Below are 25,436 nucleotides of genomic sequence, written 5' to 3' on the forward strand. Positions count from 1 at the left end.
TTAAATACATTAAAGGGATAATTCACCCAAAAATGTTATCATTAATTACCCTCCCTCATGCCATTTCAAACCCGTCAGAGCTTTGTTTATCTTATATGATATTTTGGATGAAATCCAAGAGATTTCTGACACTGCATAGACAGCAACGCAACTGACACGTTTAAGGCCCAGAAAGGTAGTAAGGACCAGTGTTGGGGAAAGTTACTTTTAAAAGTAATGAGTTACAATATTGAGTTACTCCCTAAAAAAGTAACTAACTACGTTACTTGGTTACTTTTTATGGAAAGTAATGCGTTACTTTACTTTTGCGTAACTTTTTAAATCTGGGCAGGGCTTGCTTGTTTGTTTTTAATATAAAAAGTTCTATTTTTGGCAAATGTACTGCCAAAAGAGAGTACTTTGCAAAGCCTTAGGCTTTGAGAAAAGTAAATTCACGTCTATACAGTAGACTAAGAAGAAAAAATGTCAAAACAAATGTTAGATTATATTGAGTAATTTTTGCTTATTAGAATGGTTGAATTGGATCATCAAAGGTCGGCAGCAAAGACATTGGTTAATAAAATGGGATTAATGCATAAAGGATATTTTTATTATTTAACATTTAATTATTGCAGGATTGCGAGTTGAATTTCACTGTTTTTATTAATTTTGAGGAATACTGAATCTGTTTTTTTTGTGATTGAGATTAATTAATGCATGTTCACATTTATTCTAGAACTAACATTTTTCTCTCTCGATTTTCTCTCAACATGGGGACAGATGAGCTTTTAATTAATAAATGGGGGGAAAAGTAACTGGCGTTACTTTTTGGAAAAAAGTAACTCAGATATTTTCTTGTCAGTTAAAAAGTAATGCGTTACTTTACTAGTTACTTGTAAAATATAATAATATTACGTAACTCGCATTACTTGTAATGCGTTACCCCCAACACTGGTAAGGACGTCGATAAAATAGCTCATATTTTTTATTATTTTTTTTTAACCTGTTTTCACTGGTGTTACTGGTCTACAAAAAATGTTGGTGTCCACAGTCTTTTTCTCATATACTGTATCGTAAATGTACATTTTGTGCTTATTTATTACATTATTGATACCCTGTAAAAATAAATAAATAAATAAAAATCATCCGTTGCTTTTTGTCACCACGATTCACGTCAGTGTTCCAGTTAATCAAACTGAATTAGGACAAACCTTAATCAACTTAACACATAATTATCTGTTTTCCTGTGTTTCCATCTGTACATTTCACTTTTGGTTTGTTTGTTCTAGCGAGGAAGACAAAAGCTGATTAAATTTGTTCTGAATTCATATTATGTCAATTTGACTGAAGCACGGATAGACGCGTCTCTAGAGAATATTTTAATTTGTAATACAGTGTCTTCTCTCTCTCTTTCTCTCTCTCTCTCTCTCTTTTTTTTTTTTTTTTTTTTTTTTCTCAAATCTGCCTAGATCCAATCCGGCTATTTTAACATGACATTTGTTTAATGTATTTGCCTAGATTAGATTGGTTCGTGGAAAACCAACAGGAGAGAGAGGTGAAAGGAGGCAAATTTTGCTGAATAACAAGTGCAGTCCTTTCTCAGTATTACTGTTGTGGTGAATGTGTTTCCTCGTAGGGTCGTTCCACAGATACGCAAGCAGGCCTGTCAAGGGACTGATGCACTTTCTGATTTGTCTTTTGATCTTGATACCATCCTGATTTATTCTATTGATCTTAATATTAATCAAAATATGGCACGATATCACAAGTTACAGTCCTCAGGTTTGCACTCAAAAGGTGTCAGTTTGTTTACTGAAAAATCGAAGGTAACGTTAGGACTTGGCGGTAGTTGGAATTTCTGATTTGAACTATGGCGTGGTTGTAGAATACAGATGTATATTTGAGAGCGTCAGCCAGTCGTGTATACAAAAGTCTGTCTAAAGGAAATGACAGATCATCTCTGCGTGTCCCTGTGGAGACAGCTTTTACTGCTTCAGTCGCAACAGAAATCTTCCTTCCTAATATCCTCTTTGTAAAAGACAATCTTATCATCCTTTGTATCTTTGCTCCTTTGGACATTTAGGTCTTTCTTTTTTAGTCTTTTTTCATATAACATTGAATTAGGGTTAAGACTTGATTGGCTGTCTAACATCTGAAATTATCTGTCTGTGTAAGTTGAAGGCAAGGCATTATTCTAGTCATTAAAATGGCTAACATTTTAAAAAGACTGGCTTCATGGTTGAATGGTTGGGATGTTCAGTCTCGTATCTGGAGATTGCTGGTCTTGACCCGTTCTGATTTCTTTCTGCCTTATTATCTCTTCTCAAAGTCTGATTCTGACTTCACAAATGGCCAAAAGTGGTTCTTACATTTCCTAGCTGCTGTCATTCTATGCGTAGAATACAAATGTGTATGCAGTTGTCTTTTTGTTTTCTGAAAAAAAAAACTTGTGCACTTGTGATACAAACATGTTTGACATGGTTAATTACCAACTTTAAAGCTTTTTTAGACTCAACTACCATGTTCAAGGCACAGAAGGGTAGTCAGGATATTGATAAAATAGTCCATGTGACATCAGTGGTTCAACATTATCACTTCAACAACAACATTTTAGTAAGCACACATTTTCCTTGCGCACAAAAAGTATTCTTGTAGCTTTATAACATTACGGTTGAACCGCTGACGTCACATGGACTATTTTAACAATGTCCTTACTACCTTTCTGAGCCTTGAACGTTTCAGTTGCATTGCTGTCTATGTAGGGTCAGAAAGCATTTGGATTTAATCAAAAATATCTTAATTTGTGTTCTGAATATGAACACAGGTCTTGGAACGACATTGCGTGAACTATCCTTTAAGTGTGCAATTAAATGGCCCAATAGGCCAAGTGGCAGTTCTGTTAACTGGCCCGGGCCGAAACACTTTTCATACTGGCCTGAGGCATTGGGCCATCCTTATTGTTGAGCTCTGGTTTATACTGCACATGCTTGCAAACATAAGCTTATAGTGGAGTTTTCAATCATGTGTGCTGCTATAGCTAGAGGGTTCATACGCCATCACAGGGTTTGCTGGATGGCTTATAGAAAAGTATTAAATCATAAAAATGAAGGAACGGTATTCCCCTCTTCAGCTTATCAGTCCTCTCTAAAAGCTTGCCTGCTTTTACTGGCAGCCCGGAAACATGTTCACACACTTACAAGCATTAAAACTACCAGAGAATGTGTGCTGCATGATAACACATTATTATTGTTTATGCCACAATTTATTACATGAAGCATAGCTGTGACTCATAAACAAGCAGAGAGAAGAGGGAATGAAAATAAACAAGTGACAACATTGAGATACACGGACTGAAACATTGACTGGAATCGTGAATAGTTTATGTATGCTTAGTTTTTATATATATATATATATTTTTGTTTGTTTATAATTAATACTTAGTTTAAACAATTTATTTATATATAATAACTAACTATAACTAATAAGATTACGAGGGTCATAATATTTTGACAAAAAAAGGTCAAAATTCCAAGAATAAAGTCTAAATAGTTTGAGAATAAAGTTCATATTCTGAAAAGTCGTAGCAATACAAGAACAGTCAAAATATTTTGAAAAAGTCAAAATGATGAGAATTAAAATAAAATATTTTGAGAAAGTCAAAATTACAAAATTTACACAAAGAAAAATTTCAATTTAATTAAACCAATGTCTCATTGTAATTGAAAAGATGATTTATTTACATGTCACTTAAACTGTGTCGAATGAAGCGATCTGTCATGCCACATCAAAGAATGTGAAAAACACATTATTACAAGAAATATTGTCTGTATTTCACTATACAATAGACAGAATTTGAAAGCTCATGCTTCCAATCCTGGCCATTGGTATGTGCAATATAGGTTATACTCATAATTTCATATTTTCTCATAATTTTGACTTTATTCTCAAAATATTTAGACTTTATTCTCATATTGCTGACTTTATTCTCATAATTTTGACTTTATTCTCAATATTTAAACTTTATTCTCGTATTGCTACAACTTTATTCTCAGAATTTCGACTTTTCGAAATTTTACTGTCATTATTTTTACTTTATTTCCAATATTTACACTTTATTCTCATAATTTTTACTTTATTCTCAATATTTAGACTTTATTCTCGTATTACTACAACTTTATTCTCAGAATTTCGACTTTTCAAAATTTTACTGTCATTGTTTTTACTTTTTCAATATTTACACTTTATTCTCGTAGTTTTGACTCTTTTTTTTTTTTTTTTCAAAATATTTAGGTTTTATTCTCGTAATTTTGACTTTATTTTCAGAATGTTTTGACTTTTTTCCTTTAATTTCAACTTTATTCTCAAAATGTTCCTACTTTATTCTAGAAATTTTAACTTTTTTCTCAAATTATTCCGACTTTAAGTAATTTTTACTTTTTCTCAAAATATCATGACTTTATTGCAGTAAAATTGACCTTTTTCTCAAAATGTTACAACTTTATTCTTGTAATTTAGACTTTATTCTCAAAATATTTAGACTTTATTCTCGTATTGCTATTACTTTATTCTCATAATATTCTTATAACTTCATTCTAGTAATTTTCTTTTTTTTCTCTAAATATTATGATTTTAATCTTGTAATCAGATTTTTTAAATTTTGTTAACATGGCACTAAAATGTCATCGTACACTACTGTTCAAGTGTTTGGGATTTTTTTTTTTTTAATTTCATGCTGCATTTATTTGATCAAATACTGTAAAAACTGTAATATTGTGAAATATCATTGGAATTCAAAATAGCTTTGTTTTTAATATATCTTAAAATGTTTATTTGATTCTTTGAGGCTAAGCTGAATTTTCAGCAGCCATTACTCCAGGTTTCAATTTTTCAGTCACATGATTCTTCAGAAATCATTTTAATATGCTGTTTTGGTGCTCAGGAAACACATGTTGTTGAAAATTGCTTTTGTGAAAACTATAATACATTTGTTTCAGGATTGTTTGATGAAAAGAAAGTATTAAAGTTTATTTGAAATAGAAATATTTTGTAATCCTAGTGATTTAAAACCTAATAATACATTACTGTACTGTACAATTTAATTCACCCATGCCGATTTATTTGAAAAAATACAGTTGAAAAAAATAGATCATATAAATTGTTTTACACAAGTGTAAATTCGCTCTCTTTTGTCCCAAAGCCAGACGACATTAAAAAGCATTGTGTGGTCAGAAATACCTCTGATGACTAGCATCTCAGCAGCCGTAGGATAAATTGAAAAGGGACTTTATTTCATGTTGAATGTCTTTTTTTTTTGTAGGGCAGCAGATGGGACTTGAGCACAGCTCTGACAAAACATTAGCAATCTATCCCTTGTGATTATTGCATCTTATAGTGGTTTGCATTGTCGATTAGGATTGAATTCAGCCCTCGCCTCAAATTATGCGCAGTAAAAATCACACTCCACCACTGAAGTCTTAATCACCAGGGAAACAGAGCCAGCTCATTCAGTTTGGAAAATTCTGTAATTAGAGGCAGAAAATCTCAGGAAGAACCCATAATCTTTCCTAAAGATGAGATTATCAAGGAGTCATCGCCACCTGACATCCGAGCAGATGTGCGCTCAGCGTTGCCAACAGGGAAGAATATGCCATTGCTCAGTGTTGACTGATGAAAGCGTTGAGAGGAGGTTAATTGTCTGTCAGCGTGTTTATGGAGGATCAAAGTAGCAACATTAGTGCCATTCAACACTCTTTCTAAAGGATTATTACATGCATCACGATGTTCTCTCCGCTCGAATCGGCACAAATGTGCGTGATTGGCTGAGTTTACATCATATGTTACAGGACTGATTTTAGAGTTTCAATTTATTTTTGAGTTTTCAGCTTGTGCTCCCCTGCCTTCAGCTTAATTATTTTCTTTCATCGCTGACCCTCTATGCTGGTGCTCTTATGAAAAGAGAAAAGACTCATGTTAACATTCTAACACGACTTACAGTTGAATCAGATTTTTGATGCGATTCGCTGAAACAAACAGTTCAAAAGGATTGATTTGCAGGAATCTGTCAGACACTGCAGGGACCCAAGAACTGTATGCATTATTAAAAACGACTCTCAGACTGTCCGCTACCGCAGACAACTCTTAGGAATACTGCCCGCTCGCGCTTACAAATCAGAAATTTACCCCGGCGCCTCAGCAAATCTAATCAGATCCTAGGGGATGCAGAACTCTGTCATAGAATATTGTATTCTGTTTGTTGCTCACTCTCTTCTCTCATCTGGAAATTGTTACATTTCCTGGGCTTTCCCTGTTTGTTATGAATCGGTCTCCCAAATCGTGATCACTCCTGCAGTCTTGAGGTTAATGTATCAGGCACTCTAGACACTTGAATCCTCAAAATGAAGTTGTTGTAAAACACTTTCAGCTGAAGGTTAAATACCTCATCTGCTTCAGAATGCATTCATATGTTTCATTTGTATAGTTACGCTATGAGAGACTAATACAAGTCTCATTTATTTAGCTAAATAGGCAAAAAAAAGATTTGAAACTAGCCTAAGCTTTGGAATGGCTTAGAGATATTTTTCAGCCTTTCAGAAAAAATTAATTTTTTTCTGTTTGCTCCATCATAAGTCTGGATGATTCTCAAGCACTTTGCCTGAATAGACTGAAGTGTCAACTTCATTTTGTAAGAATCAAAACAAGACGGAAATCAATTCATGCTGTTTTCCTCTCATTTACTTTTAGAGATAAAAATACGCTACCAATTAAACAGTTTGAGGTCAGAAAGATTTTTTTTTGCAAGATTCTCACAATTCTGACTTAACTTGCAATGGTGACTTTTTTTTAAATTTATTAGTTATTAAGTCAGAATTGTGAGAAACTTGCAATTCTGAGAAATAAAGTTGCAATTCTGAGAATAAAAGTCAGAATTGTGAGTTTATATTTTTCAGTTCTGCCTTTATTTCTCATATTATGTTTTGCAATTCTGGCTTTATAACTTGCAGTTGATTGAGTTTACATCACGCAATTCTAAGAAAAAAAAAGTCAGAAAAGCAAGATGTAAACTTGCAATTGCGAGGAAAAAAGTCAGAATTGTGAGATTACAAAATCGCAATTACCTTTTTATTTTTTATTTTTAATAAAGTGGCAGAAACGGAAAATAGTTATTTTGAACGGCAATGTGTGTGTACAGTATGAGTATAACATTTTTAAAAAATAAATACATTTTTGATTTTATTTATATTTATATATTTGTAGTTTATTGTTTTACTTTTTAAGTTTACATTTGCGTATTTTTTGTGATTTATATTATTCATATTCTGTTTTGAATAATTATTTCTAGATTCTGATCTGTGACCATTTGAAATGTTTTGTTTCATTAAAACAATTTAAGTTAAAATTTATTTAAAAGTTATTTAATTAGAAAAATCCAAAATAGAAGAATTGGCACCAGTAGTCTCAAACTTACGATATATATAAATCTTTGAGTTCACACTGAAGCGAAGGTTCATCAGGCTGCCAAACATGTAGTGTCATTTAGCACTCTTGTCCTTCAAGCCCCCTCACCTCAGATTCGCGAATGAACCGACACACGCAGACGTTTAACTCATCAGCTGTGGGAACTCTGTTGGGGAGCGCAGTGATGACATCACTCACTTATCTTCAGTCAGCGACATCATGCTGAGATGATATCACTAAGAGGTTTTCGATCAGCACAGCTCCTCAGCGGGCGGTCGCCATGCCAACAGCGTTACCGGTCTGAGCAACATCTTAACGAGCAGATCTTAATTACGTTCAGACAGGCCCTACAGAGCCCGAGACACCTGCTGACCTCATAGAACGGGAAAAAGAAAGTGTGTGAGGAAGGGAATGAATGAGAGCGTTCTCAGCACTAATGAGAGTTTAATAATGTCTGGCTTCAATAACCTGCTGCCACATCTGCTGCCTGACAACCTGTCCATGGCTTTTGATGTGTGTGTGCATGTGGTTAACAAGTGGTCAGAATAACTTCTATGCTGGGAGTGTATGAGCAGTTACGTCAGCACCTGGTGATTGTTCTTTTATAAGCAGATCCATGTTGAGAAGCCCCTCTGTTATGCGGCATTCCAGCATAACACATTTTAGACTCTGATGCTCAGAAGATTGCATGTTTTTTTTTTTTTATTACTTTTTACTGTAACAACAAAATTCTCTGCATACTCGAGGTGCCTTGGAATATGGGAGGCCCTTTATTGACACAAAAATTAGTTTAGCAAATAATAATGACATAATGACATAAACTACAATTATGACAGTTGAGTCCTTATGACACAATTGACCTTTTATCTTATAACTTTGGCTGTTTGCCATAATTTTGGCTTTGTGTTCTAATTATTTTTATGCCAGAAATATGACATTTATGAAGTTCATTTATAAAGTTTTTTTATTTAAAAAGAAAAAAAAAACAAGAAATTTTCCACAGATTTTCTCAACATGGACTTTTGACATGGTTTTGGCTTTATTATGATTGTTGTTATGTTAGAATTTTATGTTATAATTGATTTTGACTTTTTATGCCATACTTATTATTTACCAAAGCATGATTTTTTTTTTTTTTTTTGTTCTCATGCGCAACAGGCTTCCATACTGAAAAAACTGAAAATTTATCCTTTAAATTTTATTCTTTATTTTTAATTAATTTAATAAATAAAAAAGCGCAAACTTTATTTTTCACATTTAATTGTTTTAATGTTATATTTGACATGTCTTGTGCATTTTATGTCATGATTTTGACTTTTTATGCCACAATTATTATTTACCAAAGCATGATTTTCTTTCTAAAATTTTGGTTCTCAAGCACAATGGGCTTCCATACTGGAAAGAAATAGCAAAAATGTAAAGGTAAAACTTTTAAGTTCGTTATTTTTAAATCATCAAAAAAAAAAAAAAAGAAAAGAAAAGAAAAGAAAAGTAAACTTTATTTTCCACAATTTCTCAACATGTCATTCTGCATTTTATCTACTGATCTTGACTTTTTATGCCACAATTATTATTCGCCAAAGCATGATTTTGGTTTTTGGTTGTCCTGTGCAATGGGCTTCCTTACTGGAAAAAAAAAAATTAAGGTAAAAGTTATGTTTAATTTATCAAAAAAATATCCAAATTTACTTTCCACATTTTCTCAAGGTGGACTTTTTGACATAATTTTGGCTTTGTTATGATTGTTTTTATGTTAGAATTATGACGTGTCTATTTTATCTCGTAGTTTTAACCTTACCACAGAATGTCTTCGTTTTTTGGTTCTTATGGACAGTGGGCCATAAGAAAAAGTTCCTTATTTTTAATGTATCAAAAAAAAAAAAAAAATTATATTTAATTGTTTTAATGTTATAATTGAAATGTTATAATTAATTTTTATGCCACAAATAAAGTTTTAATTTTTAAAGTTCCTTATTTTTAATTTATCAAAAAAAAAAAAAAAGAAAGAAAAGAAAAATGCAGACATTATTTTCTACAATTTTCTCAACTTTTCTCAACTCGACTTTTTGCCATAATTTTGGCTTTATTATTATTATTATTTTCTGTTATAATTATGATAATAAAGTTCCTTATTTTTAATTTATCAAAAATGTGGACTTTTTGACATAATTTTGGCTTTGTTCTAATCTTAAGACGCAAGTCATAATTCCTGCATCTCATAGTTTTAACTTTTTGTCACAATTATTATGCTTATTTTATATATATATATATATATATATATATATATATATATCTCAAAATTTTCTCTCACATTTTCTGCTATTTTTTTTTTTAAATTCACCCTGCCATATTTTTTTTTTTTTTTTTTTAAACAAATGAAATTATTAAATGAGTCTGTTATAACTATATTTGTCTACAAAAGCAAGGTTGTTGATCTCCAGCGCAAGCTTCCAAGTCAGAATTCCCACTTGCTTTTTAAAATTAAATGTAATCCAGCATTAGCAGGAATCAAGCTGACACCTAAAAATGAACAGAGACCCGAGGCTCTGGTCTCATCACGGAGAAGGCCTTCCTGTATTATTGATAAGTCAACAAGACCGAAAGAGTACGGGGTCAGTCTAACATACTAATCCTTTTATAGATTTTGTTTGGGACCTTGTAAAGTGTGACTTCAGGGAGATGGACTGCATCTAGTGAATAAACTTCTGGTGGAGTTTGTGTTGTTGAACTTTTGAAAAATAGAGCAGAGTTGGTCTTTTTCTTCTAAATGTAGAGCTGTTTTTACCATATCAGTTGTGTGGCATCTGCAGGTTCACAAACATCTATATCCTCAACCTCCACGCTCTCTTCTCCGTTCGCCTTTAATTAAGTGTCGTCCCCTAAAGGCAAAATGTCGGATATGTAGAATGCAGAAATAGGATTCTGGTTCCATAAGGATTATGTGTGATTACACCTGTGTGTGTAGAGCGATTCTACGGCTCCTTTTCTTGCCCCGTCTGATTTAACGTCTGTACCCTGACCTTCACCGCTCGCAATCACTTCTTGAAAATCAATAGCGCTGCCGCTGTGGCGGCTGCCGCTGCACCGACACACACCAAGAACAATCGTGTATGTGCGAGACGGAGAGAAAATGCTCAATCTCACCTTCAACTTTCTTAAACGTGTAGTAAAAAGCAATTTCACCTCTGTTAGAAGACAAGAAAAAGCATCGCTCGTCCCTCGTGCGCTCTCCACACAAGGCGATCTGTCAGAGCGCTCCTTCTCACAGAGCGTGTCATCATATCCAGAGCTCGTTTAAAACACTCTCCGAGACGACGAGCACAATGCGGCCCGTACCCTGCCGCTGTTTCTCCTGACAGGCCGGCGCTGCGGCTCTGAAACAGACTGATGGGCCGGCATTGTTCTAAAGGTCATTTAGCAGAGCTGCGGTCTTCTCTGGCTAATGATGTCATAATGAGGGGCTGTGTGGGCCAGCGTTTAACAGAGTCAGACAATAGGCTTTTTCATTGCCAGGGTCAGCCTGGTGTGCCGCTAAAGAGACGACCAAATTAAACTTAAGTGAGCAATTTAGAATATAGTCTCCTTTTGTGGCAGATCTATATTTTATGATAGTCTCTACGTCTTGGCCTTTATTCATTCTCTCCTTCAAACATAAATTTTCTTGCGATTTGACCTTTTGGTCACTCGTGCATGTCCTTTATAACAGTATCATTTGTATTGTATTGCATCAGTTACTGAGAATTTGTAATTCTCATATTTTACAGACTAATTATCATTGCTTCTCTGCAGAAGCTGTTTACCTCAATCAGATCAATAGCGCAGTTATTTTAAAGGCTTCAGAAATGAGAATCAATACCATCAACTTTCAACACTTAACAGCCTGTTACATCATTAAACTCTTAATTACACACCGTCTAATCTCAACGCTCTTCATTTTTGTGTAAATTAAAGCTTTCTCAGGTCTGTTTTTCTGAGTGCCGACTTTAAAGTGTTGCATGCCTGGAATTTAGAACAGCCTAGAATAGATGTTGTGATCATTAGCTATCATTTGTTTGAATCTTTTCAAATAATTCTTTTAAGTGAGTTCTGAAGTTTTCTAAACTTTTGATTAGTGGCGTAATGTCTGGTCTTCATGGCAGTTTATTCTGAATGCAAACCAGCCATTTAGGCTGGAAGAGACTACACTGTAAAAAACAGTATGAAGTGACAACTTAGATATTTGAGTTCATTCAACTTAAAATTTTAAGGCAGCTGGGAAACAAGTTCAGCTTTTAGTTTTAACAAACCAGATTTTTTGTTTAGTCAACTCAAATATCTAAGTTGTGACTTAGTACAACTTAACATGTCAAGTTGACTAAACTTATTTGAGTTGACTGAACTTTTAGGGCAGCAGGGTAACTTTTTTTTTTTTTTTTTTTTAGTTGACTCAACAAATTGTGTTTTTTTTTTTTTTTAATATAGTGTATCTGATGGACTTTTACAAGAACTAAGCATATTTGTGTGTTTGTGTGTGTCCGGGTAAATCCTATGTTATGGGGACAAAATGTCCTTGTGGGGACATTTTTAGGTCCCCGTGAGGAAACAAGCTTATAAATCATACAGAATTCATTTTTTGAAAATCTAAAAATGTATAAAGTTTCTTTAAGGGTAGGTTTAGGGGTAGGGTTGGTGTAAGGTGATAGAAAATACAGTTTGTACAGTATAAAAACCATTGTGCCTGGGGACTGTCTCCATGAAACAATGAAACACAACATGTGGTGTGTGTGTGTGTGTGTGTGTGTACGTGTTGTTTTAGGCTGGATTTACAGCTGTGGAAAAGAATATATTCATTTGGCATCTCAAAACATTAATTTTCCCAGGTTGTCTATGATATTATGGTGAGAAAATAACAGAATTTTAATTTTGAGAGAAATTATTTATTTATTTGCAAGTAGTCTATTGAATATGCAGTGTTTTTCTGTGTGTTTTAATACAGTGGGATTAAATTAGTTTTATAATTAAAACTTGGACTTACAGTAACTTGTAATACTCATAAGTCCCTCACATAGTTTTTTGGCTTTTAGTATGAATATATTAGCCTTAAGGTTATTTATAAGCTAGTGTGCTCCAAAACAAAATGACAAAATTCGCATTTATAAGATACAAGCATTCAAAATGTACAGTCTCTAACTTCCACTAATATGGATCAACGATTTTGATGACATCACTCTGTGCTTCAGCTTCTCATCAAACTTTCTGTCCAATCAAATGCTCTCTAGAATCCGAAGCGTTCCGCCCCCTACGCTATAAATAGACACTGAAGCTGCGGCTGAAATTTGTCACTTGTTCACAGAATTTGTGTTTTCTGTATGGTAAATGGCACGTAGTGGACTATAGGGGACAGTGAACGATTCAGACAGTGTAAATATACTTTCCATTGTGGCGAATGAAGTCTGGTTTCGGATACAGCGTGCACCCATTCTGCACCGGTCCAGAGACATGAAAGCACAGAGCGGATCATATGTGTGAGTCAATGCAAAATGTATCTGACCCATTAGAAGCTTGCGCAGAGTGCCATATTTTGTGGCTGTCATACGCTGTCAAATGCAGCTTTAGAGATCTCAACATCTCTGCCTCAAGCTGTGATATAAATGAAATGCTATTGGCTATTTAAAAAAGGAGGCGGGACTGCTTGATACGTCATGCCCTGTCTTCCAGTATCATTTGAAATTATGTCAACACAGAATAACACTGCACACCTAAGTGGACCTTTAACAATGCATTCATTTATTGGGGATTGTTGTGATTTTTCTGTTAAAAAAAATTGGAATTGGACTAAAATGTCAAAGATCTGCTTTGTCTGTGGGCAAAAAAATGCTTAGGGTGCTTAAACTTGGTCAGACTCAAAATAAGATTAGGTCAGCACTGGATTTCATTTAGAGGAGTTTGCTGACCAAACAGCACAGAGCAAGACTCAAAACTAAGTTTTTGGCAAACAGGAAAGGTCACTGAATGAATTTGAAGGGAGTTTTTCTCATGAACAGTTTGATTCGAAATATAATTGGCTCCAAACGCGTCTTCACAGACATTGTCGTGCCTTCAATTGAATCTTTTGCACAGTTGGGATATTTTCATTTTCTTAGACCATTTTTCTTTGAGAGTGATGGATTATTAAATATATTTTCTAGAATTGCAAAACTTCATGGAGCATCCTGGGATGAAAGTTTGTTTAATTTAACAGAGTTGTGGTTTATGACTAAGCTTTTGGTAATGTTTGAATAAGTTCTTCATGTATGTCTTAGTTTAAAGGCAAAGCAAGCCGGTTTATACCTTTAAAGTAAATATACCTTATACTGTAGATGACTTAAGCATCTATATACAATGCATATGTGTATATACAGTATGTCTGCAGTGAGTGTGTGTGTTTTTATATATATAACACGTCTAGTGAGGCTAAACACAAATGGATGTGCTATTTAAGATACAAAGAGAGACAGGCAAATAGGAAAGGAAAAATGATAGGAGTTATGAGGAGCCTTAAGCAGGGGTTGAAAGAAAGAAATAATCACTTTTCAATGAACAGGCCTCCTCCTGAGTGTGAACATATTAATATTAATGGCTGCGTTCCTATGATTCCAGGCTCACTCAGACAACACCTTTATTTGACCTGACAATTACAGCCCCGCAAAATACAATAGGGTTATTCAACATTTCCCTTTCACAGCTTTTCATATTCAGCCCAACAAAAGAGGAGTTCAAAAAAGGTATTTATTAGAATTTAGGATAATTCTTTGTGAAAGAATGGATTTAAGGACAAAAAAGATTTTCTGTTATGACGTACTCTCTTCACAAAATCAGGAGCAGAGAGTGCTTTTTTTCATACATGTGAATGGTGGCCACAGGCTATCAAGCTTTAAAAATGAAAAGCACTGTGGATGTATCATGCAGTTTTCCATACAACTTGTGTGCTAAATTTCAGTCTTTTGAAGCCAAACAACAGATTTGTTTGTGGACAAGGCTAAATAAGTCAAATAATCACATTTAAACGCTTCGTTTATTCACTCAAAATCTTTCCCATTGCTGTACCCCTCAAATGTCTAGACTGATTCGTAACATACCAAGATCTGATTCACAATCAAAAGACTCAAGAGCTAGTTATTTTTAGTTAATCAGTGACTCAGTGATTTAAACCTGTGTAAAACCAATGAAACAGCACTGAAACAGGAGAAACACTGTGCGCACCTGTACAATCAGGCTTTTCAGTCTACAGATTTATCATTTACCATGGATTTGCTGTATTAACACTAACTATATGTATCAAAGAGGTTGCGTTAACCCGAAAATTATGCGTCATTGACGGAAATTGTTTTTATCAGTGACAGAAAAATCTGAAGGTTGTCCGTCATTTTGACAGATTACGCTGAGGGTGATCTATTGTATATTGTAAATGTAATTCCCACCCCTGTCCAGTTGGTGGCGAGTGCACTCCAGTCTGGCAGCAGAGCACAGGATACAGAACAAAAACAAAACTATCACGAATGTTTTCCTATGCGTTTGATTACAGAAACTACAACGATCTATCACACCACATTAAATAGCGGCAAAACGGTATTTATTGCTTGAATTTCCTAAGGAAATCGACAGAATTTGAAATTTGGTACTTTGTTTCATATCAAAAGTAACAAAGCCTAGCCTATTGCTATTTATTGGAAGAAAGACTAACTGTATACTGTTCATTCATCAACTGAAAACAGCATAGACCAAGAGATCGATTGTGATTTTAAGAATCGATTTTGGTTCATTAAAATGAGAATCTATTTTGAGTTTCTTCTTCTTCTTCTTATTTTTTCTTTTTTACCCAGCCCTAATGTATTTTGTTGTTTTTAAACACTGCACTGTCTTTCAGTAGGTTCATGATTAAAGGGAAAATTTGATGAAAAATAAAAGCAGTTAAATGTGGTACTCTAATTAAAATATGAAACTTAAAATGACAGGTAATTATAGATTATGACAGATTTTTTACGACCCTGTCCGTCAAAATGACGGGCAATGTTGAAGTCTAACGCAGCCTCTGCTGTAACATGGTTTAATGGCAGAAATGTGGGGTATTCATATATAATTTTATTATATTTTATTATTAATGTAGACATGTATTAAATGTATTAAAGTGAGTAATGAAATATGTGACCCTGGACCACAAAACCAGTCACAAATAGCAAAGGTATATTTGTAGCAATAGCCAACAATACATTGTATGGGTCAAAATAACCAAAAATCATTAGGATATTAAGTAAAGATCATGTTCCATGAAGATATTTTGTAAATTTCCTACCATAAATATATCAAAACTTAATTTTTGATTGGTAATATGCATTTCTAAGAACTTCATTTGGACAACTTCAAAAGCAATTTTCTCAATATTTTGATTACATCAATGGAAGACTTTTTTATTCAGCTTTCTGATGATGTACATATCTCAATTTTTAAAAAAAATTGACCCTTATGTCCCTTATGTTTTGTGATTCAGGGTCAAATATATTTACAGTATTTTTTGTGATTTATAGTGTGTGCGCATTTATACTAAACGTATGTAGACTCCTGTTTTTCATACAAACAACTAAAAACCATACAGTAACATTTTTAACTATGGCTGTCATAGTCTAAATGTATGCTACTACAGAAGACCAATGATTAATTTAAAAAAAATAATTTCACCACATAAAAATTAGATAGTTATGATATTTACAGATGTTATTGTTTTTGATAATGAACATAAATTTACATCTGCACCCTAACTGAAGCTACTACTACTATCAAGTCAAGCTACTCTCAAATGTGCATTTCTAAAAGACAAAAAGTAATTTATTATTATTAATATTATCAGGCGACAAACCTGTTTTGAAATAATTTGAAATAATAGCACTCATTAGAACATGCAAAAACGAAGAAATGTTTCTACTAAAATATTTTTTTATCAATGACAAATTACTGGAAAAGTGTACCATAATGACCATAAAAAGTATTTTAAAACCACAAATAATGGTCTGGTTTCTACAGCTTTCAGAGCAAAAATCTGCCCTTAAACATGAAAGAAATAAAGATTTGAAATTTGTTGTAATAATCATATTTTTGCCACTTTTAAAGCTTGGCGATACGTCACAATTTACTTTCACTATGTGCAAAAACTACTCATTCTTTAAGGCTTTCCACATTATTTAGATCTAATCAGAAGGTATTATTTTTCCACAGTTGCTTCAAACGTTCATTTTCTTTAAAACCTCTCTTGAGCGTCTTCATCAGATAGATTTGCGTTAGCGTCGACACTGCCAGGGGCTGTACACCTCCACAGGGGCTCGGGCACGCTACCAACTCCTGGTCCGCCAGCTGCAGTCAGACGTCCGTAATCGCGTATGTATCTAAGAAGCGTTCAAGCAGATTTATGCATTCAATTTGAACTTCTTAAATGGAGAATCCCACGTACCCCATAGCAGTTTTCCTCTGGGCCGAGCATTTGACTTTATCCGTCCCTTTTATCTGTTGCTGAGCGCTTCGAGCCGGCATCGGGGAGTGATATGCGGCTAAGGAACGAGAGCGAACACGAGCATCAATCCCTAAAGTAATTATCTCAGCTCCTCCTCATTCCAAAAGGCTAAATATAAGTGAAGTTTTTAGCTCCCAGTGGCAGCCATGTTGCCTTTGATAAACGGTGCGACTATAAAATTCGGGTGCGAAAGCGAGTATGTGTGTATTCTGCGTTCACACAGCCCGGCTAGGAGAATAAATTCTCCCTCACGCAGTCTGTCTTTCTGCCATGCACAGTCGCTCGCGCACGCACACACAAAAGCAGATACAGATAGGCGGGCGAGTGTGGTTGTGCTAGATTGGAATTGTCAGAGGTGTCACATTAAATGTGCTATTATTAAGTCCAGGCTGAATTTTATGGCCTTGCAGGATCGTAAATTGGTTGGTCAGTCCCTTAAATTACGTATCCATCGAGCGATGTGCTCTATCCGTCCTCACTTTTCTCCTGCTGCTGTACTTTCTCCTTCTCGCTCTCCCCCTCCCTTTCAGCGCGTACATATACGAGAGCTTGATCTTGACTCTGTGGCCCTGGTTGAAATGGATGGCGTGAGTGTGGCGGGACGAGAGGAGAGCGGGATGCTGAGAGTGGCTGACATCTGAGTTCACAGAGGCTTTAGGGGTCACCGTGGCCCCTGGCCAAAGCCGTGACCCTCCTGAGGGAATAACAAGAGAGCCTGTCTCAGTATATCGATCAGGAGAAACTTACAAGGAGCTTTAGCGCGTTTTAAAAGTTGGGAAGTCAAAAAATCGCACTCTGTAGCAGGTCTGAATGTTTTTGTGGAGGAAAAATCTCCACTTGCTGTTGTGAATCAGAAAATCAATGTACAGTACAGAGTCGAGTGTTAGCTTGGGTTGCATTGTACAGTCATGATTCATGCTGATTACAGCTCTCGTCTGATTCTTTGAAGCTTGCTTTGAGCTGAAGTGTCTTTATGGCTGAATATTTGACTTTAATTGACCTTGTCTATCTGCTCTTGATCTGATGTATTGATGACGCTTAATTAAAACACTCTGGGTGAATGGGTTAAGCTGATAGGCAGGGGCTGACAGCGGATAGATCAATAACACCGATCAGGGGAATGAAGATCTCAAGCTCTCAAAGGAGAGATAAAGACTGTGTTTAACAAATTAACATAAGAACTGAGGTGATAAAGGAGTAAAAAAATCATTACATTATAAGCACTTTTCTCTCCCTTGAGAACAGGCTAGCAGAGCGCAGTCAACACTTAATTAAAGTTCAGCAAAAAGAGTGCTGTTGACCGTAAGCCAAACATAAACAGACTTGATTCAGATTCATATTATTGGCAAATCCCAAAAAGATTCACCCAGAAATAAAGTAATTGCAGTCGTTAGAGCCTGTTTTTAGGGCTATTAACATTTTTTTCCACTGTGACACAAAGTTCTCATTACTGTAATGCGAAAAAGATATATTTATTTAAATTTCATTTAAAGACAGTATAACAAATGCCACCGTTATGTACAATTTATGCTGGTTTAATAATAAAAAATCATAATTAAAAGTAATAGGCAATGCTAGATGCGTGCAGGGCGGTGTGCTTAATGACATCTAAATAATGTCTCAGTGCAATATCTTTTTATGCAAAAATAACTCTTGTTTGTTGAGCAGTTATTTGGATTTAAAAATCAGTTCACTTTCCAGAAGTTACATGTCATATTTCAGAGCTGTTTTCTTTTTCCAGATGGCCACAGAGGTGTTGGAAGATCTCCTGGAGGAGGATGACGAAGTCGTGGAGGTGTGTGTTTCGTTTTTATTATCTTTTGTAAATGGTAGAAGTACTTTTAGGGATAGACACGTTAGCCAGTTAATCTAAGTAAATCATACCGGACTCAGATGATACAGTGTTATAAAGGACAATAAATGACTTATAACAAGTGTTGGGAAGTAACTAGTTACTGTACATGTAATGGAGTTATGTAATTTAATTACATAATAAATGTAACTGTAATCTGTTACAGTCCCTGAGAAAAATGTGTAATTAAATTACAGTTACTTAAAGAGGTCATCGGATGCCCATTTTTTCCACAAGTTGATATGATTCTTTAGGGTCTTAATGAAAAGTCTAAAAATTCTCAATGGTTGTGTAAAACAACACCCTTTTTACCTTGTCAAAATGAGCTTTGAAAAAATCATCTCATTCTGAGGGATTTTTCCTTTAAATGCAAATGAGCTCTGCTCGCTCCGCCCCTCTCTTCTCGCTGCTGCTCTGAGAGATTGTTTACTTCAGCCACATTTAGCGCGTTTATCCGCAAAACTTGCTAACTAGCACATTATTAGGAAAGGTGACTGTCATGATTCATGCAGAAATTCATAAAAAAAACCCATTTTCTCACTTCTGCTGTAAGTGAAGCTGGATCACGAATGATTTGCGTGAACAGACGCATTTATGTAGATCGGGAGGCGCATTCCCTTCACAAACAAACACAACACCTCAATCGCTCAATCAGAGATATTCTTGTCTAATATACATCCCTGCTCCGGCATCGAAACAATGGAGGTCGGAGTGTTACAGCTGATCTGAGGTAAGACGCTCATGTCAATCAACTATCATGGGAGCGGCCTCTGTCAGTGTGATGCCATCTGAGAATGGCTCGATTTGATAAAGGGGGTAATAAATAAGTGTCCATGCCTTTTCAGCACGAATTCTTCATTGCACGTCTTTAGTAAATCCTGACAGTACTAACTTTTAACGCCAAAAGACATTTAGTAAGTGGTTAGTAAATGTGGCCCTATATCTTATGGTTTTAAATTAGTATTTAACCTCAGTACGATCTCAAAGTAAATAGAGGTGATAAAGTCTGAATTTGTGCTGTGCTTTAAAATTATTTTTTATAATCTTAATTAAAGTGATGAAGGATTTTGAAAGTCTGACAGTAATTAGTGTTGAGTACTACAGTAAGGTTAACCCTGCCTAAAAAAAGTACTCAAAAAGTTCTCAAATGTAATCAGTTACATTACTTTAATAAAGTAATTGAAATAGTTACACTACTTATTATATTTCAAATAGGGTAACTTGTAATCTGTAACCTGTTTGTTTCATGTTTGTGTGATTGTGTATTATCAGGCCCGTCTTGCCAGCTCTACCTGGTAGGATGTTTGACACCAGCATTTGATGCATTGCTCACTGTCTCAGACGGCTGGATTAATAATACATGGCGCTGTATCCTGCTGAAACAGTAGTTTGTTTGTGTGAAAGTGCTTTGGTCTTCACTTTACATTATTAGCTATGGAAATTGCACAGGGCTGAAACTGAGATACTGAGACATCGTATTTTGACAGACCAACACACACACACACACACTCATACACATAGCACATCTTTTTCCCACATCCTGATGCCACATAAATTATTGTTTTAGAAACCATCAAAAGCACAAAAAGCGTAATTAAACTAGAAGGCTTTCTGATCTTTTCTTCAGACTTGATTAAAACTTATATAATATGAACAACATCCTGAGAGTTGATGAATATGAACGTATAACTTTAAAATATTTTATTTTATTTTTATTAGATTTTTTTTTTTTTTTATCACCAGTCCTGCTAGCTGTTTAAAAAAGTCCTTTGATATGTTGGAATCAGGACCGGACCATTAAATTCCTTTGATTTCCATCCTTAGTCTACACTATGAGTTTAGTCCCACACACAAACATACAGTACACACACACACACACACACACACACACACACAATCTTTCTCTCTAATAGATATCTGACAGATTGAGAGCGCTTACAGAGTGTTCTGAACATTCGGCTCAGGAGAGTCAGGGAGTGTGAAAGAGAAAGAGACAGAGAGAGTGGGAGTGAGAGATGTTTGAACTCTCTGTGGTGTGTTATTGAGACATCAGAGGAGGATATAGAGTGTAACAGTAGGTGATAAAGTGAAGAGCACTTCAACATTGCACAACAAAAACATGCACACACACTCTTCCCCACAGCCCATTTGCGTCTGACTTCCCTTTATTCAATGTTCTCATTTTTCAGGGTACAAACAAAGCTGCCCGATTGTTTGTTTCTCCCTCTCTGTTTGCCACAAAATAAGGTTATTTTAATCCTGCCTGAAATCAAATATTTATAGTTCTGACAGAGTGCACAGGATGCGCTTTAAGTTTGCTTTGTTAATTACAAGTGGCTGACTGACTATCTCTGCATACTTTTATGTATTTTTATGTATTTATGGTGGCGAGAGTGGGGTAAGCTGTGCCAGATTTTACATCATTTATCCTATAGGCCAGTATTCCCAAACCCTGATCCTGGAGTAACTCCAACACATTTGTAATCAGTGGGGAATATGGGAATCATTTACATTTCAAATGAATATATGAATAGAAAAAACAAACAAACATACATACAAATAAATAAATAAATAAACTTACTATTGTGTAATCCCATTTTAAAGTTAAAAGCCAGGAAACAGTTTTAAAGGAGAAGTCCACTTCCAAAGCAAAGATTCATGTATAATGTACTCACCCCCTTGTCATCCAAGATGTTCATGTCTTTCTTTCTTGAGTCGTAAAGAAATTATATTTTTTTGGGGAAAACATTTCTGCATTCTTCTCCATATAATTGACTGATATGGTGCCCCGATTTTGAACTTCCAAAAGGCAGAAATTTGACCAGAAATTTGTATATAGTGCAGAAATAGTCAATGTTTTGTAATAGTAATAATATCTGTAATGGTATTACCTGCATTTGAAAGCAAGGCTTGAGTTTTAGTTAAACCACAGACACAGCTTATCCCAAAAACACATAAACTATTATAAATTCTGAATAATTATAGCAATTTTTTAGCTAAATAATCAACATTTTCATTCAGTGTTTAAACATATATACAGTATATCAGGGCCGTTTCCTCCGAGGAGGCAAGGGAGTTAGTGCAGTCTCATAATATTGAATGAGAAAAAAAAATTCCTAGTACAAAATAAAACAATGCAAATATTACAGAATATAACTCGTTTGTAAAACTGTCCAAGAGCGACAAGTTACAGTGGGAGTCCGCGTCTCTCTTACCTCCCCTGAGCCCATTGAGTTTTAACAGAACCCCTAAAGCGTTTGGTGAGTTTGGTTGGGGGGTAATTGAGAATGAATGGGGGAAAGTCACATGAGAGGAGGCAATGCCTCCATCATCAATACATCCAATGCCTCCATTGAATATGACTGGTTATGTTTGGCTGTGATTGGTTCATGCGATTAAATCCCACCTCTTGAGTTCATTTGCATTTTGCATTAGCGAATCAGTCTGAATGAACAATATAATGCCGTTAATGGGGTAAACAACTTGCACACTTAGACTTAGACCACTTTGTTACATCAAAATAAGTTTTGAAATGGCCTGAAAACATAATCTATGGGAGTTTTTTAGTGAGTAGATTAGCTTGGGGAAGTTTAACCAATGTTTGAAATGGCCTGAAAACATGATCTGTGGGAGTTTTTAGTGAGTAGATTAGCTTGGTTAAATTTAACCAATATTTAACCAATATTTATCAATCTTAAAGGCAAAGTTCAGACAAAATTTAGAGATAATTTACTCACCCCCTTGTCATCCAAGATGTTCATGTCTTTCTTTCTTCAGTCAATAAGAAATTATGTTTCTTGAGGAAAACATTTCAGGAATGTTCTCCATATAGTAGACTTCTGGTGTCCCAAGTCTGAACTTCCAAAATGAAGTTCAAATACAGCTTCAAATGGCTCTAAACTATCCCAGCTGAGGAAAAAGGGTCTTATCTAGCAAAACGATTGGTAATTTTCGAAACAAATTGACAATTTATATACTTCTTAACCTCAAATGCTCATCTTGTCTTGTCTCTGCGATGCACATGCATAGTCTGTGTAACTCCTGTCTCGTTTTCTTCTTCAATGTCAGAATCTTCCTACATCGCTGTTTTGTAAAGGGTGTTTGATCATCTTTGCATGTTCACTTTGTAAACACTGGGTCGGTACTTCCGCAGCGATGTAGGACAATTTTGAAGTTGGGGAAGAAAACGAGACGTACAAGATCGACATTATATCCATTATGTGGAGATAATTCCTAAATTGTTTTCCTCAAGAAACATAATTTCTTATCGACTGAAGAAAGACACAAACATCTTGGATGACAAGAGGGGGAGTAAATTATCTGTACATTTTTGTTCTGGAAATTCTCTTTTAACCAGTAATCTGAAAAATTCAAAAATAGTTAAGTTAACTTTTAAAAAGAATAGCTGAACATAAGTTCACAAATAAAATATATTGTTAAGTTATTATTCTTAAATAAATGTAAAATGCTTAAAAACACTAACTTGATGAGATTCATACCATCTATTTGTTTATGTATTTTATTCTCTTCCTATTTCAGGTGTGGTATCTGTTGGGATGGCTGTTTTATTTGCAGCTGGACAAACAAGACTTGACAAACAACGGTGTTAACTTCAGAAAATCAGCTTGGACGTACCTTAGCAAGGCCAAAAAGGTACAGCTCACACACATACACACGCTCTTCTTTTGGAAATGGTGAGGCCATGTGATTTCATCTTGGCGTAGTTTTCATTCTCCCCCACATACAGTGCGCACACACACACATTTTCTACCTGGCTGATTTCTCCACTCCTCCCTTGGTCCCTTCTCATTTTTCCATCTGTCATGGCTCTCTCAGCATGCCGTCAGCTCTTTTTCTACTGTGAAATTTCTCAAACTCTGCTGGTGTCCGAGTGCTATAGAAATGGAAAATGAAAGCCAAAGTTTGAAAGAAAACGAGAGCGGGAATAGCTTGCAGGGTGAGGTATCACAATACCTATAGCTCTTTTGATTTTTTTTTTTTTTTTTTTACCAACCGCTGTCCTTTTTTCTTTCTCTTCCTTTTCCCCTTTTCCATCTCTTCCTCAGGCTTTTCGCTGGACTTTGGTTCTCTCTGAAGCAACGTTTGGTCACTGCATGTAGTCTCTTTTGTTCCTCTTTCATTGCTTTTCTGTCTCTACATCACTCTCTCTCTGTTCTCTGATGGATCCGTCGTCATCCGTCCTTCATTCCCTCTGCTTCACCTTGCAGCCCCTCGTTTTCTTTTGTCTCACTGCGTCCTTGATGATGTATTCAGATGAATTATTGGGAAGGACAAGGGATGCTCCTGCTGTCTGACATATACCTGTGGATCCATACTGGATGTCTCTTCTTGAGACTCTGAAACATAGACTTTTATTGCTTAATGTTATTGCGGAATGTGCTATTGATGTGTAGTTATAACCAGCCAATAGGAAAGCAGGAGAAATCTATCTCAGTACTCTCATTGATTTTAGTGGCTTTTCAAGGTCTCAGACATGTAAATCTTCAAATTAAAGCATCCAGACGAGACGTAATACAAACTCTCACCCTGTCTCAGCACCCAACACTTCATGAAAAAGCCCGTCTTTGTGTTAACCTTACTAGTAAAGTAAGTTACAGTTACAGATAAACAAAAGGATAAAAAACATGAAAAATAAATAAATAAATAACTGACCCAGTGGGTGAAATTTTAGTATTAATTTGCTAATTTCTAAATGTGTTACTTTAGTAATATATTACATTTGTTTAGTCTTAGTTTAATTCTTGCACTTATTTCTGAATTTGTCATTTGTGATGGGCATGGTTTTTACTATAGTGAGTTTAATGATTTTTTTAATAAAAAAGATTGTTGGCCTGTTATGTTTTAATCAAAATTTAGAAGTAAAAAATATAATTATACAATTAATAATGAACCTACACTCTTTTATTTCAGGGTCATTTAAGAGTCTTCGACTGCATAATTTTGAAAGACTTTGTCTTTGGACTTTGTTTAAATCTGTGAAGAAAAATCTCTGTTTGTGCTGCTTTATACATTTTATAAAAGCAAATTTGAGCGTAAAAATTAGCTCATGAGCACAAAATATGTAAATAAGACCTGAAAGTCACAGTCTTGGCTTTGGTTCAGACTTGTGAATATTTAATTACTTTCGCTAACGTCTCAATTATTCATCTGCTCTTTAATCAGTGCCCCATATTGGCCAAGCTTTTGTTAGCTGCGTCATTAATATGACCATAATAAAGCAAACAGTAATCATTTATTAATTAGCCCTTTAGAAGGTCATCTCTCTGCGCTGTGAAACATACTGCCAGTTATGAATGAGTTGCTAGTATATTGCTCAGTATTAACGTATTAGAACCACCTAAACCGTTATTAGATCTTGTGACCATCTACATTTTCAACCTTTGCGAAGAGGATATTTCAAGTAGCATCGTAAAGAATCTTATTTTCTGCACCATTTCTTTGCTGAAAATTGACCTGCCCCCAGGCCATCCAAGATGTAGATGAGTTTGTTTTTTTCATCAGAAACAAATTTGGAGAAATATAGCTTTACATCACTTGCTCACCAGTGTATCCTCTGCAGTGAATGGGTGCTGTCAGAATGAGAGTTCAAACATCTTTTTGCTTCACAAG

At 35.0% G+C, this 25,436-nt stretch overlaps 1 protein-coding gene across 1 annotated transcript in view; it reads left to right on the forward strand.

The window, feature by feature from the left end:
• si:dkey-12j5.1 (uncharacterized) overlaps positions 1-25,436 on the forward strand; it is a 100,173-nt gene that overhangs the window by 56,198 nt on the left and 18,539 nt on the right. Inside the window, exons 9-10 of the mRNA XM_051130958.1 lie at positions 18,696-18,749; positions 23,346-23,459. Coding sequence (XP_050986915.1) covers positions 18,696-18,749; positions 23,346-23,459 — 168 coding nt within the window. The remainder of the gene's footprint in view (positions 1-18,695; positions 18,750-23,345; positions 23,460-25,436) is intronic.

Source organism: Labeo rohita, chromosome 16, assembly GCF_022985175.1.
Source record: "Labeo rohita strain BAU-BD-2019 chromosome 16, IGBB_LRoh.1.0, whole genome shotgun sequence".
In the NCBI taxonomy this organism is placed as follows: Eukaryota; Metazoa; Chordata; class Actinopteri; order Cypriniformes; family Cyprinidae; genus Labeo; species Labeo rohita.